The following is a 14231-nucleotide window of genomic DNA, read 5'->3' as shown; positions in this document are numbered from 1 at the left end:
AGAGGATAAACCAGGATGCAAAACTTTGCTTTTCATCCTGGAAGCTTGCTACCGGTAATAATCACCGTCCTTTCCAGAGAGGTAGCTGAATTAGTCTATCACAGCAAAAACCAGCGTCTCGTGCCACCTTAGCGACTTAAAGAAAAAAAAAAAGGAAAGACATAAGATTTCATGGTCTTCATAGAATCATAAAATTGTAGAGTTGGTACCGGGGCTCCAAGGGTCATCTAGTCCAACCCCCTGCAATGCAGGAATAAATTCAGATATATAAATTGTTCTCAGCTGAGCAAAGACTTGAATTCAAAATCATGATTGGAACAGCTGAACAAATACTTGAGCGTACAGGAAAAACAGTGGGAATGTATTATTATTATTCATAGGTCTCACTCAGCCTTGGGGTTCCAGAAAAAATAGCTAATCATCATCATCATCCTCCCCGGTGTTTCAGGCAGGTTTAGCGGGCAGAGCGCCGTGGCACAGAGGGGGCATTGCGCTTTACTGCTGAAGCGCCTGAAGCCTCCCAAGGCAGCCGTGCGCGCTCTTGTCTCTCTCCCTCTCTCTTTCTCCAGGGCACCGACACCGCCAGCCGGGCGAAGGGGTGGAGCAGGCCCCGGATGCACTTCCCTCGCAGGGTTGTCGGCGCAGCCGCAGTGATCCGGTGGGTGCCCTTAACCTTGCGCGGTTTGCGGCGCGGCCCGAGGACCCGGGCGCACCGTGCGTGTGCGCGCAAGAAAGAGAGGAGAAGCGGAAGGCTACGTTCGCGGGGGAGCTGCGCCCGGCAGCCCGCCCGTCTCCCGCGTGGAAGCATGTCTTTGGTGGCGGAAGCTTTCGTTACGCAGATAGCAGGTGAGGAGGGGAAGAAGCGGCCGTAGCGGGGGCCGGAGTGAAGCAGCAGGGGCCGTGGGGGCAGCGCCCGGGCAAAATTTAGTTTGAGCACGGATAGAGGTGCGTTGCTCGCGTCCTTCCAAAAAGACGCCTTGACCTGGTGGGACTGGCTGGTCTGTGAAAGGCAAAGTGGACTCCCTATTTTTTTCTTGGGGTCTTGCTCCCTCCCACCTGGTCAGGCTGATTTGAGGGATCTTGCTTGAAAGCCTGCCTGCCTCTCCAAAAAAAGGAAAAAGGAAAAAAAGAAGCAACCGCAGCCTGACCATAGCATATCTTATAGGCCTTAAGAACTGTTTTGAGTTCTCATGGTTTGGTTGCCATAGCATCAGCAGGAACTGCTACTTTGTGGATGTTCCCTGGAGTAAAGTCATATGTTTAAAAGCTGGAGTCCTAATTTGTGGCTAGGGTCTCCTGTGACAGTGCTGGATTTATGTATAAGATAAACTAGCCATAGCTTAGGGCCCTACTCTCTTGGGGCCCCCAAAATATTTAAAGGAAAAAAACAACTGGATGTACATTTCCAAAATATAATAAAAAACAAAATAAAACCTACATACAGCAACAGTGTTTTGTGTTGTGTAGGCTCCTATGATGTAAGTCATGGGCCCCGTCTGCTAGCCTGCTCCCTAAAATATCACCCTATATCTCTCTCTATATATTATATATATAATATATATATATTCCTATATATAGGGTGCCTACATTCTGCATGTGCAAATGGCTTTAGATACCTATTAGGTCCATAAATTGCCATATAGCATATATTCAACACTAAAAAGCAGCAACAATTCATTGTTGACAAAGGACAGCTGGACATATAAAGGGCCCCATTATCTTCAGTAGCTTAGGGCCTCATCAAACCTAAATCCGGCCCTGCCTGTGGCTTCTGGGACTAGGAGTGCTAAGGCCCAGTTTAGGCTGACTTGCCAGGTGTGGGATAGCCTGGCCACAGTGACCTCACATCTGGACTACATAGTGTGCTGTATGTGGGACTGCCTTTGAAGACAATCTGGAGGCTGCGGCTAGTGTGGAATGTGACTGCTAGGCTGGTGAGCTTGGGCAGCCCAGTGGGGCCATGTGTTACCGGTCCTGAACGCCCTGCACTTTTTGCCAGTGAGCTACTGGGCCCAATTCAATACTGGAATACAAAGTCCTAAATGACTTAGGGCCTAAAAGAACTTCTTTCCTCTTCTTGAACTACGATCGGCAGGTGAGATCTTGTTAGTGCTGTTGCCACTTTTTATCAGCCTGTGACAGGGCCTTTTCAGGGGTAGCTTCCTGTTTGTGGAATGCCCTCCCTGGTGAGGTACACCTGCCTCCCTCGTTTCCAGCTTTCAGGAGGAATCTAAAAAATGTTTCTTGTTTACCCACGTGTTAGATGGCTGAAAGGTACTGTTTTTGGCAACCTTGAAATCACTGGTTGATAAAGTGTTTTTAAAATGCTTTAAAGAATGTTTTTGGTCTTGGTGTATTTTCTGCCCTGGGCTTCTTTGGGAGGATGCGTGGAATATATTCTAAGTTGAATGAATGAATGGATGAATCCAAAAAGCTGGAACAAATGGCCTGCCGAAAACTTTTTTATTGCACCAGGCCTACACAGGCAATTAAGAAAGCATATTACCACAATGGTTAACTGATGTCTGTTTTTAACTTTTTTATATGCTTTTCATTGTATGTTTTAATTATTTCCCCCCGTAAATCTAACAAAGGGAAATTTTGCCAGGCCAAAGCTGTCCTCCAAGCTAACTAGCAGCTGACGATTTAGGGCAGTGTTTCCCAACCTTGTGCCTCCAGATGTTTTGGGACTACAACTCCCACAGTTGTAGGGCACCACAGTTCAAGAAGGATACTGATAAGCTGGAACGTGTCCAGAAGAGGGCAACCAAAATGGTCAAAGGCCTGGAAACGATGCCTTATGAGGAACGGCTTAGGGAGCTGGGTATGTTTAGCCTGGAGAAGAGAAGGTTAAGGGGTGATATGATAACCATGTTCAAATATATAAAAGGATGTCATATAGAGGAGGGAGAAAGGTTGTTTTCTGCTGCTCCAGAGAAGCGGACACGGAGCAACGGATTCAAACTACAAGAAAGAAAATTCCACCTAAACATTAGGAAGAACTTCCTGACAGTAAGAGCTGTTCGGCAGTGGAATTTGCTGCCAAGGAGTGTGGTGGAGTCTCCTTTGGAGGTCTTTAAGCAGAGGCTTGACAGCCATCTGTCAGGAATGCTTTGATGGTGTTTCCTGCTTGGCAGGGGGTTGGACTGGATGGCCCTTGTGGTCTCTTCCAACTCTATGATTCTATGATTCTATGATCATCCCTAGCTAGCAAGACCCAGTGGTCAGGAATGATGGGAATTGTAGTCGGAAAACAGCTGGAGGCACAAGGTTGGGAAACACTGATTTAGGGTATACAGTATGTCCTGATCTTCTGTAATATGTATCCAGAGCAACTATAAAAAAAGAATATTCAAGAATAAAAAAATTTATATGTGAATTTATGTACATAGCTAGATATTATTGTTTTGATAATGTTATGCTTAGATCCAGTTTTTTAATTTTTTAATTTTTTTGTAAAAGAAGAAGAAGAACCTAGCCAGAAATAATACCATAGATATGTTATCCAAATCTCAGTTTATCATCAAGTATGTTGTATTCTTGAATCTGGATATAATTCACAATTTCTTTTCATTTGAACTGTCTAAATCCTTCACTAAGTGTTTGTCAGTAGAGGCACCATAGTTGACTACAGCATGTTGCTTGTTCACACTATGTGACTGCTGCATCAGCTCACAGCCACCTTTGCCAACAAAAATAATCTCTTGCAGCAGCCTATGACAGGTGTCTCTACCTCTCACCCAAAACCAGGATGTTAATCTCATTTTCTGCTTAGTTGATAAATCCTCACAAGGCTATATCATTCATCTTCTGCACAGTGAGGATGTGAAGAGGAGCAAGTCCCATTGAGTTCAGTGGGACTTTACTCCCAGGTGTAAGATTGCAGTTTGCTGTTTGGAAAATAAGGCTTCTTTACTCCCCTGAATTTGTGAAGAACGTTATTTTGGGGTGGGTTGATATACTTCTATAGCATTACAGTTTTTAAAGAGGTATCCACACATGACTAGTTCACACATAACATGTGTGCATGATTTGTTACCATGTGAATACCTGGCCTAATATATGAGACATCTTCTTTGAAAAGTGCTGAAGGAGCGTCTCTACCCGCATCGTTCAGCCCAGACAATGAGGTCCAGTGCCAAGGGCCTTCTGGCGGTTCCCTCACTGCGAGAAGTGAAGCTACAGGGAACCAGGCAGAGGGCCTTCTCGGTAGTGGCACCCGCCCTGTGGAATGCCCTCCCATCAGAGGTCAAAGAGATAAACAACTATCTGACTTTTCGAAGGCATCTGAAGGCAGCCCTGTTTAGGGAAGTCTTTAATGTTTTTTTTAAAAGAAACTTTATTTGATTATTGCGAATCATTACACAAAATCTGCAAATGTACAAATGTACAGGAGAAAAAATAAGATAAGGAATAAAAAAAACATATATATCCATACAGTTAATCAACATTTAAAATACATCAAATCCTTACCAATTTGTTTTATTGAGTTCCCCCCATTCCCTTCTTCTCAACCTTCACTAAACTGTCTTGTTAGTTTTCCTTCAGGGAAGTCTTTAATGTTTGATGTTTTATCGTGTTTTTAATATTCTGTTGAGGAAACCCAGCCAGATGGGTGAGGTGGTATTATTATTAATAATAATAATACTGGATTATCACAATTTTCTTTTTAATCTAGGATTGCTAATTCACAGTTTGTAAGTGTAAGCCAGTTTACTAGTTGTTAACAGGGCTGGCCAACTTATGAGGCAACGTGAGTGGATCGCCTCAGGCAGCAGGATCCACAAGAGCAGCAGATCCCAATGTATATTTTTATTTTGCCTTTGTTCCTGATTGTCACTCACCCCTTCTTCCCTGGTGGGGCTGGTTGTGCCATTTTGTGGTTCGCCTCAGGTGCAAAAATGTCTTGGGCTGGCCCTGGTTGTTAATGCATTCATAATTGGCCAACAGTCCCCTGGATTAATAAGACTCATTAAATACTAGCAACCTTGTACCTGGCTTTGCTCAATAATTTTAAGAATCCAAAAGTTCAGGGCAGTTTTGAAGGTTCAGTCCACCATCTTAATTCAAAATGGCACCCATTGTATCCAAACATAGAAGAACTCCTGCTCCTTGAGCTTGGGTCTCCAACTGCATACCATCAAACAACTTGCTACAATATATACAGTAGTTGATTCCCTGTGAAATACATGGATAAATACTTAAATAGTTTGGTTAGTTTTGTAATTTACAATGTAGTGCAGTGATATGAAGGGAACTTAACGGGGCCACTCTGGCCTCAGAGGTTGGCCAACCAGGCTGCTTTGGGTGATTGCATATATATGACATTAGTCCACTGGAAAGTTATTGCCACAATGCTCAGGGAATTTCCTTACTTTAGAATAAGTGACTATTTATGTTGAAATGTTTGTAAATTCTTTTCTAGAAAGTTACTCAGCACAATGCAAGGAAGTTGCTTTGCTTAGAAGCTGATAAACGTTTTTGTTACTTTGGAAATATCAGCAAAATAATAATCCTTAACTTTTGCTGCTGATACCTACTGTTAGAAGATTAAAATGGATCCCACCAAATCTTCCAGAAGATCATCTCCTGGATTGTTACATAAATCGGCAAAATCCTGTTGCACTGCAAGGACCTGTTCACCATATGGCTTGTCATAATCTAGTGTTTCAGAAGTGAGTGGAATGAAAAATATAAGAGCCAATCTGTAATTTTGGTTACAGATACATTGGTTCAAACTTTTCCTGAGCCATAAGGCTCTCTGGATGGCCTTAGATAAGTTTCTTTTTCTTTGCTTGACCTTCCTCCAAAGGTTTGTTAGGATCATAGACTTGTAGAGTTTGAAGTGACCACGAGGGTCATGCAGGAACATTTCCCCCAGTGTGGGGATCAAACCTACAACCCTGAAATTGAGAGTCGCATGCTCTACTGACTGAGCTATCCTGGCGTAAGGCCTATTGTTGTGAGAATATAATGGGGATGAATGAGAAGAACCTTGTATACACTACGCTGTGCTCCTTTGAAGGAAAGGCAGGATACAAATGTAATAAAAGAATTGGATATCCAGTACTCCTTCATATAGACAGCATTGAACATCTGAAGGCAGCCCTGTTTAGGGGAGTTTTTAATATTTGATGAATTATTGTATTTTAATCTCTTGTTGGAAGCCGCCCAGAGTGGCTGGGGAAACCCAGCCAGATGGGCGGGGTATAAATAAATAATAATAATAATTACTACTACTACTACTACAGTAGTTGAAGTTCATGCATTCATCACTCTAACCCAATGGGGCTTTAGTGTTCACACAGATGTCATTCAGGAATAGAAATACTGTAAATGAGAATCTGAATAAATACCTCTTAAAAGGATAATGGATTTATTTTCTGTTTCTCTGTTTTCTGTAATACCAGGTCCCTTGTTTTGTATGCATGGTGGTGCAGTCATAATTGAGAAAGTTTTTATATCGGTGATAAAAATGAAATTTGATTGGCTAGTAATAGAAGGTCCTGTTCATGGAAACAATCACTTTGTCACGCAGTTCCAATTAACTGAAACTGCTGTGGTGATATAGCAGCTATAAAACATTGATCTTCACTGCATGTGCATTAAAACTGCTCTAGGGTGATTATATTATATTTTAATTTTTTGAAATGTATTTAGGAGATTTTTCTTGGCCCAACATTGGGTCATGACTTCTGTCTGGATGTTGACTCTCCCCCCCCCCCCTTAATGGCCTTCATCCTCTCTGGAGAAAGTGTATACAGTCTCTCCCAGTCTTAATAGCTTTGCTTTTCATGCTTGTTCATCTGGACTCCTTTAAAAGCACAGAGAATGTTAGTTTTCTAAAACATTGCCCCCTCCACTTGGGAAGTTGCATTTGTTTGAACATGCTGAGCAGAGTCTGTTGCTCTAATGCACTAATGATTAAATAGAAAATGATGACCAAATCATTTATGAAGCGTTAAGAGGCTTTTCGTGATTATGTTGACTGGGTAATGAAGAAATCATTTGCTTGCATTTCTTTCTGCAAAATCTTACTGGTTTTAGCTGAGGAGCAGCACAACACTGCTTTCTCACACCAGGGAAGCTGTGTATTTTCCTCTGTAATGTTATAAATGGTAATCATATGCCTTTATTTCAAACTGGTTGTCACACAAGGCAGTGCCGAGTTCTGTTTCGTGGTGACGTCTAGTGTAACCTGTTCTCCCATAGACATGTGACGATTTATAGAGATTAATCGTATATGTATCACTCTCAGGATAAGAAAATGAATTTCCCATGCCACTTGGAAAGTGTACATCTTGGTTTTCAGATGGTATCAGGCCTTAATCTTTCTTAAAGCAGCAACATTGCCAAAATATCAGCTCGATAGTGTTAGGTCAGAAAAAAACTGTTGCAGATGTGATAGATTAGTGGATGCAAAGAAGAGAGAATTTTCCTAAGCTCTCATTCGCTCTTTGTAAATGGAAAAGAAAATGAGGGGATTTTCTTTTCTGTAGTTGCTGCAGTGGCTGGGGAAGAGGGACATATTTATTTACCAAAGTTGAGAGATTTCCTTTCTAATCTTATACTGTGAGAAATTACTTAAAATGAAAACAAAAGCCAGACACTCACTGCATGCTGGCTGATCCCTTATATTTGCCAGACATTCACCTTCCGAGCACCACAGAGTTGTTTAAAAATAAATCTCTTCCATGTAATTTTGATGTATGAGGTTGAGCCCTGATTGCACTCATAATAAATATGTAGAATGCCACACAAAGTGCTTTTGTAGACAAAAAGCTACCTCTCTCCACTAAGGGTTCAAGTAACAAAGCAGACAGGATAACAAATGTGCCTATGTTAAACTAAAAAAACACAGTATTAAATTGACATGTTGTACAATGTCTGCGACCAAAGTGTTGAGAAAATTTGGATATAAAAGGCAATCTCTCATATACACAGATATGTTGGAAACCTTTTCATGTAACCAGTTATGTAAGCTGCATTTCCAGTGTTTCTAATTTATATAACTTCTCCAAGGCTGAAATGGCTTTTCATTGATAAACCAATTCTTCAGATTCAGTAAAGGCAGCCTACCTTGAACAAATCTTTGGCAAGTGTCTGCCACAAACCATACCGAAAATTTGAGAGTACCTCTGTGATGTACGCTCCAGGACATACCCATCATTTGGTGGAGGTTTGCTTCTAGTCTATTAACTGTACAATCCTATACATGCCTACACAGAACTAAATCCCATGGAGTTTAGTGGGGCTTCCTCTCTTGAACCTTTGTAGGATTGAAACCCAAATAGGGCTGAGCAATATCTGGTTTTCCACATCACAATATACCACCAGATAAACATTGCGATATACCAATATATCACACTGTCTTCGTGATATACTGATATGCCACAATGTCTGAAATAAGGATGGAGCTATGTAGAGGCATTGGCTGGCTTCACAGTTTTTCTTGCATTGTGATTTTTGCATAGCACGCACATACACACAAACGCATATATGTTGCCAGGTCAAAAAATGTGAAACTGATATCACAATAAAGACTTCAAACTGATTTTGGGTGATATATAGCCCAGTCCTAACATGCATCATGATTCATGATGTATTGCCAGGTTAAAAATTATGAAACCAATATCACAATATGGACTTCAAACTGCTTTTGGACAGTATATCGATATATCGCCCAACCCTAAGCCCAAGTTGTAGAATGAGCAACAGCACAGCATAGGAAAGCAAGTAGAATTGCAAGCCTGATTATAGCCCAAGCATCCCCAAACTTCGGCCCTCCAGATGTTTTGAACTACAATTCCCATCTTCCCCGACCACTGGTCCTGTTAGCTAGGGATCATGGGAGTTGTAGGCCAAAACGTCTGGAGGGCCGCAGTTTGGGGATGCCTGTTATAGCCTATAGAGCCTGGGATTCTCTCTATATCTGTACAAGAGGGCAACTGGCAGTATGCAGAGCGCATCTTGAGCTGCATACTGGGCCATAATATCAGATATCTGTCAGCAGCATATAAGCGAGTACAGTCGTACCTTGGATCCTGAACACCTTGGTACTCGGACGTTTTGGCTCCTCAGCGCTGCAAACCTGGAAGTGATTGTTCCTGTTTGCGAATGTACTTTGGAACCCGAACGTCCGACGGGGCTTCCGTGGCTTCTGATTGGCTGCAGGAGCTTCCTGCAGCCAATCAGATGCCGTGCTTTGGTTTCCAAACGTTTTGGAAGTCGAACGGACTTCTGAGGTACGACTGTACTCTGCTTTTGGAATTATGTTATCAGACGTATATTAACAAACTGGCATTTGGGTTTATGAGGAGAGGGAAAGAGCAAAGAAAACAAGCAAGCCAGTGGAATACACTTCAGAATAATTGAACACTCATCTTGTCGAGTAGGCGACCAGGCTGTAACCCGTTATTTTTTTAAAAGGCCATGTGTTGGATCTAGAATTCACTCCTGTCAGCGAGAGCACCCCTAAGCGCAGTTGCATTCAGGGGATTCCCCTGCTAGTGGGATAGGAGGTTACTTTTTGCTAGTTTTCTCCTTACCCCTGCAGCCCCTAGTGCCATAGAGGGTTGAGTGACTTTCAGTCCTTTGGTGGCACTGGGGGTTGCAGGTGGAGGGAGAACCTGCAAAAGTCGCATTGCCTCTTTCTGCCAGCTTGATTCCTCGCCTGTATCAAAAGCCTTCCCGTTCTATCTGCAGAAGATGAACTCTGGATCCTGTGCCATGTTTTTTTTTCTTGTACCATGATCCCAGTTGAGTTTTGGGCACGGGGTTGCATGCAGAGAACTGAGCAGGAGGGAAATTTCTGCTGCTTCCATTTGCAAATGCTTGCACGAGAGCAAAGCTATAATAGATAGGTTCTGTATTATGCTCTGCTAGCAGAAAAGCATTTGGATTTTGTTGGGTGAAAAATGTAAAGAAATCGTTTGTGAAAGATATACTTCCATGAGCTTAAGTTCTCCTTTCTCATGTGGGAAGCTACCTTTGGATCCAAACTATGGATTTTAACTAGGATTTGTCATTGGGCTAGCAACTGATTTACTGTGCTATTCTCGGTAATTACTCAGAAGTAAAGTTCAGTGGCACTTGCTCTCTCTAAGTGTGTATAGGATTGCAGCCTCAGTTAGGGTGAGGAAAGATGATAGATGTGTTCACCTACTTCTGAACCCAGGAATATTTTTCATTTTCAAAATAAAGTGTCGGGGGGTGGGGGGTGGGGATCGCTACATTTTTAAGAGCCTTTGAATCTCCATCTCAATGAACTTGTTTTCTTGACCCTTTCTGGCGAAAGGTCTGAGTACATCTTGAAATTGATCGTGCCTTCATATAGGTATTTATGTTGGATGACGATGATGAGGCAGCTAATTCATAAAGGGATGTATTTGTGCATTCTTTATTGATCACTCCTAATGGATGAGAGTTCTTTTTAACTGTTGTTCCAAATCTGACTGCAGGCTTATTGAAGTACTGTAATAAAGGTTAGTTTAAAATTATCAGCCTTTTCATGGGCCTGTGAGGCAGTAGAAGTATGGTTTAAAATTAACTTTTCTATTTTTAAAGGATAGCAAACAGGTGGTAGATTTGCCTATACAGTACATCTTTCTAGGAAACAGGTCAATTTTTTAAAATCTCCTCCGGAATCCATAGCCTTCCAGATGCTGTTGGACTCCAACCTCCAGCATTGCTGATATCATCATCATTATCATCATCATCATCATCATCATTTATTTATTTCATAAAATTTACACACTGTTTGATTGAAAAATCCTCAGAGTTGTTGCAGATATGGCCACAGGTGACGGCAGTTGTGGTCTAGGAACATCTAGGTTCCACATCCCTGCCAATCTAAGTCCTGCTGGCACTAGTTCCACCTGCTGACCCAGCATGGCCCCTGCTCAGTTGGGTTGTGGAAAGTTATGCTGGGCGATCCCTGGCTGAGCCAGGATGAAGATGTGTTGTTGGTGTGGTCCAGGCTCACTGAGGACAGCCCAATAGCTGTCCATTCCAAACTTGCTCATCCTGACTGATTTTGGGTATGGATTGAGCTGGACAAGCATATTGGCAAGGCAGCTAGCTGCAGCAACGGCTTGCCTCATCGAAAGGGTATGGAGGAACGCGATGCTAACGATCAATACCAAGACGAAGGTTTACCAGGCTTGTGCGTTGAGCACGTTGCCCTAAGTGAGTTGTGGGCAACTTACAACCACCAGGAGCGACGCCTCAATGCACTGTGTCTGGATGATTTGGGGCATCATATGGCAGGACAAAGATGTCCTCTCCCAAGCCCACATTCCCAGCATGTTTTCACTCCTGTCTCAGCCATGTCCACGCTGGCTCGGTCATGTTCACAGAATGGGAGATGGCAGGTTCCCCAAGGATGTGCTCTATGGGGAGTTGCCTTGAGGCACCAGGCCTGTTGGCAGACCAACTCGGCATTATGTCTGCAAATGAGACATGGAGGTTGGCAACATCAACCCTGCCATGTGGGAATTCCTTGCAGACAACTGCAACGCCTTGAGACAGGCAATCTAAGCTGCATTCCCATAGCAGTGACCAGAGGAGGAACGACTGGTGGGAGGAGTGCAGAGAGGAGAAACGGCATGGTGCATCTGCAGCAGCATAACCAGATGCCTTCATCTGCCCCAGCTGCAACAAAACATGTCTCCCCTATATTGGTCTCTACAGCCACAGCAGGTGCTGTAACTCTCCAACGGTTTGATTTCACCCCCAAACGTGCACTCCTCCATTGTCTCCCAAGACAGATGGATGCCAACCCAGACTACCTAGCTGTGGAGAAAGATCACACAGATCAGTTCATAAAGTTCTTCTGTCTCCTGTGAATAAGGCATTAATATATATTTGCTAGAAAAGGACTTCTTTTCTCTCAAGTCTTAACTTCTACTAGCTAGGATGGCCAGAGGTCAAACTTTCATGTGTTGTCTGCCTTCATGCCGCAAAGCAGGCAATCTACATGGGCAAATTAACAAGAATATTGTGCTTGCATCAGGTATGCATGTTTGGGAAAAATAGACAGAGGTGTCTCTGTGGAGATCTACATCCAATCTTGACATTTGCAAAAAAAAAAAAATACAGTGGAACCTCGGTTTATGAACACCTCAGTTTACGAATTTTTGGTTTACAAACGCCGCGGACCCATCTGGAACGGATTAATTCACTTTCCATTACTTTCAATGGGAAAGTTCGCTTCAGTTTATGAACGCTTCAGTTTATGAACAGACTTCCGGAACCAGTTACACCCATGCTTCGGGTTAAGTACGCTTCAGGTTGAGTACTCCGCGGACCCGTCTGGAACAGATTAATTCACTTTCCATTACTTTCAATGGGAAAGTTCGCTTCAGTTTATGAACGCTTCAGTTTATGAACAGTTGACTTCCGGAACCAATTGTGTTCGTAAACCGAGGTACCACTGTACTACAAAATGCTCTAAGTCTCCAGTCTTCCAAAGGAATCCATATCCAAGCCAGCACTACTCCTGAAACTTCTCATCGCTTGGAGCAATGAGCATCATTGCAAGTCATTCTTGATGCTTCCCCCTTCAAACTAAAACCAGTTTTCATTTCTGAGTCATCAGCCATGTGCTTGGCTTTCACCCTTCCCCTCCCTTCCCCTGGTATGAGTGTGATTTAGGCGAGATGGGCAAATAACAGCTAAAGACCGAAAGAATCTAGTCGCTGAAGGATAAACTTGGTTTGACTTCATTATTAGACAAATGATAAGTTTGTGTGGACTTATTATAACATTAATCAACCTGATGGATTGGAAATATGACAGAACTGAAACAGCGTGTAATATTAGTGCCTATTATTCTACAAATTATGCCTTCACCTATTGTTCGCAAGGCAAGAGTCATGCTGTATATTAAAAAAAATGTTGTGTGCACATTTTCCCCTCTCTTGTTAAGATACCTCCCACCTCTTCACAGTTTTCATTGTTTTTCTTGCTCTTGCTAATTTGGAGGCTGTTGCCTAAAATCCAAAGATCAGAAAAAGCATGAGTAATACTGGTGAGCTGTCCTTCGTTTAAAATGAAATTTAAATTTTATTTGGGTTTATAGCCAACCCCACATTCCAAAAGCTCAGAATGGGCAACAAAAGCAACCCCCTCCCAGAAGAAAAATAATATATGGAATTCAGTAGTTTCTCCAGGGCCGTTTTAAGTGCCCCTGGCGCCGTGGTGCGCCGGATCTCTCCGGCGCCCTCCCACCCCGTTTCCCAGCGCGGCGGACGGGCAGGCACAGCGCGATCTCTCCGGCGCCCTCCTGCCCCGTTTCCCTGCGCGGTGGGCCCTCCTGGCGGGCCGGCGCCATGGTGCCCTGCGCCACCCAGCCTGCACGTAGGGCCGGCCCTGAGTTTCTCCGTGCTTCTTCTGTTTAATCCTGACCCTCAGAGGCTACCCTGAAAACTGGTCATGAAAATCTTCTGAATGCATTAATATTTCCATCAGCTTTATGGACTGACAACTCAATTATGCTATCTATTTGTATGGGTGGAATCTAGACAAGAGAAGTCCTTCAGTTCATGGAGAAAACAGGGATCCTGTAGACTCTAGAGGCTTCCTAAAGGAAGGGGGAAGGAAGAGATTTCAGTTGATTTTCCCTTATGTGACTTCCATGCTGTTCAGAAGGATCCTCCAACCTCTCTTCCGATGAACTTTTCAAGGGGCGCAGGAATTGTTTGTATTATTATTAACTACTTATTAAAAACAAGCTTCTAAAACTAATTTTTCCTTTTCAGTACTCTGTAGAAATCTTTATACAATACATTTGTGTTGCCTTTCTCGTCTCCAGAATTTATTTCTCCAGGGTGCAAGCTTTGGTGTTAAAGTAATAAATGTTGTAACGAAAGAAAGTTTCGCTATAACACTTGGCTATGATTAGTTTTTTTTCCAGGCGCATAGAGTTACAGATGTGTGTGAATGTATTTAATATTAAAGGTCAGGTTGCATTTGCGATACTAGATGCTTTACGGTCCCGTCCAACTTTTCTGAAAAGACAGGTTAGTATATTGCAAAAAGCGGAAGGGGCAAATAATTACACACTAGTGTGGTTTTGTTAGTATTCTGGTTTCTGGATCATGGAGAGAGTAATGTTTCTGACTGTAGCAAAAGCATTAGTAGTTGTGGTTAAGTTGAGCTAATCATTTAAAGTTTATTTTATATATGAAAATGATTTGTATCCTGTCTATTCAGCCAAGTGGTATCTAAGG

General features: G+C 42.8%; 1 protein-coding gene across 1 annotated transcript in view; it reads left to right on the top strand.

Annotated features, from left to right (window-relative positions):
- Positions 1 to 602: 602 nt before the first annotated feature.
- Positions 603 to 14231, top strand: part of MTX2 (metaxin 2) — a 38455-nt gene continuing 24826 nt past the window's right edge. The window contains exon 1 of the mRNA XM_035134711.2: positions 603 to 846. Within this exon, the coding sequence (XP_034990602.2) occupies positions 615 to 846 (232 nt within the window). The 5' untranslated portion in view covers positions 603 to 614. The remainder of the gene's footprint in view (positions 847 to 14231) is intronic.

This window comes from Zootoca vivipara, chromosome 1 (genome assembly GCF_963506605.1).
Source record: "Zootoca vivipara chromosome 1, rZooViv1.1, whole genome shotgun sequence".
NCBI lineage: Eukaryota > Metazoa > Chordata > Lepidosauria > Squamata > Lacertidae > Zootoca > Zootoca vivipara.
This window is presented reverse-complemented; position numbering and strand designations above follow the sequence as displayed.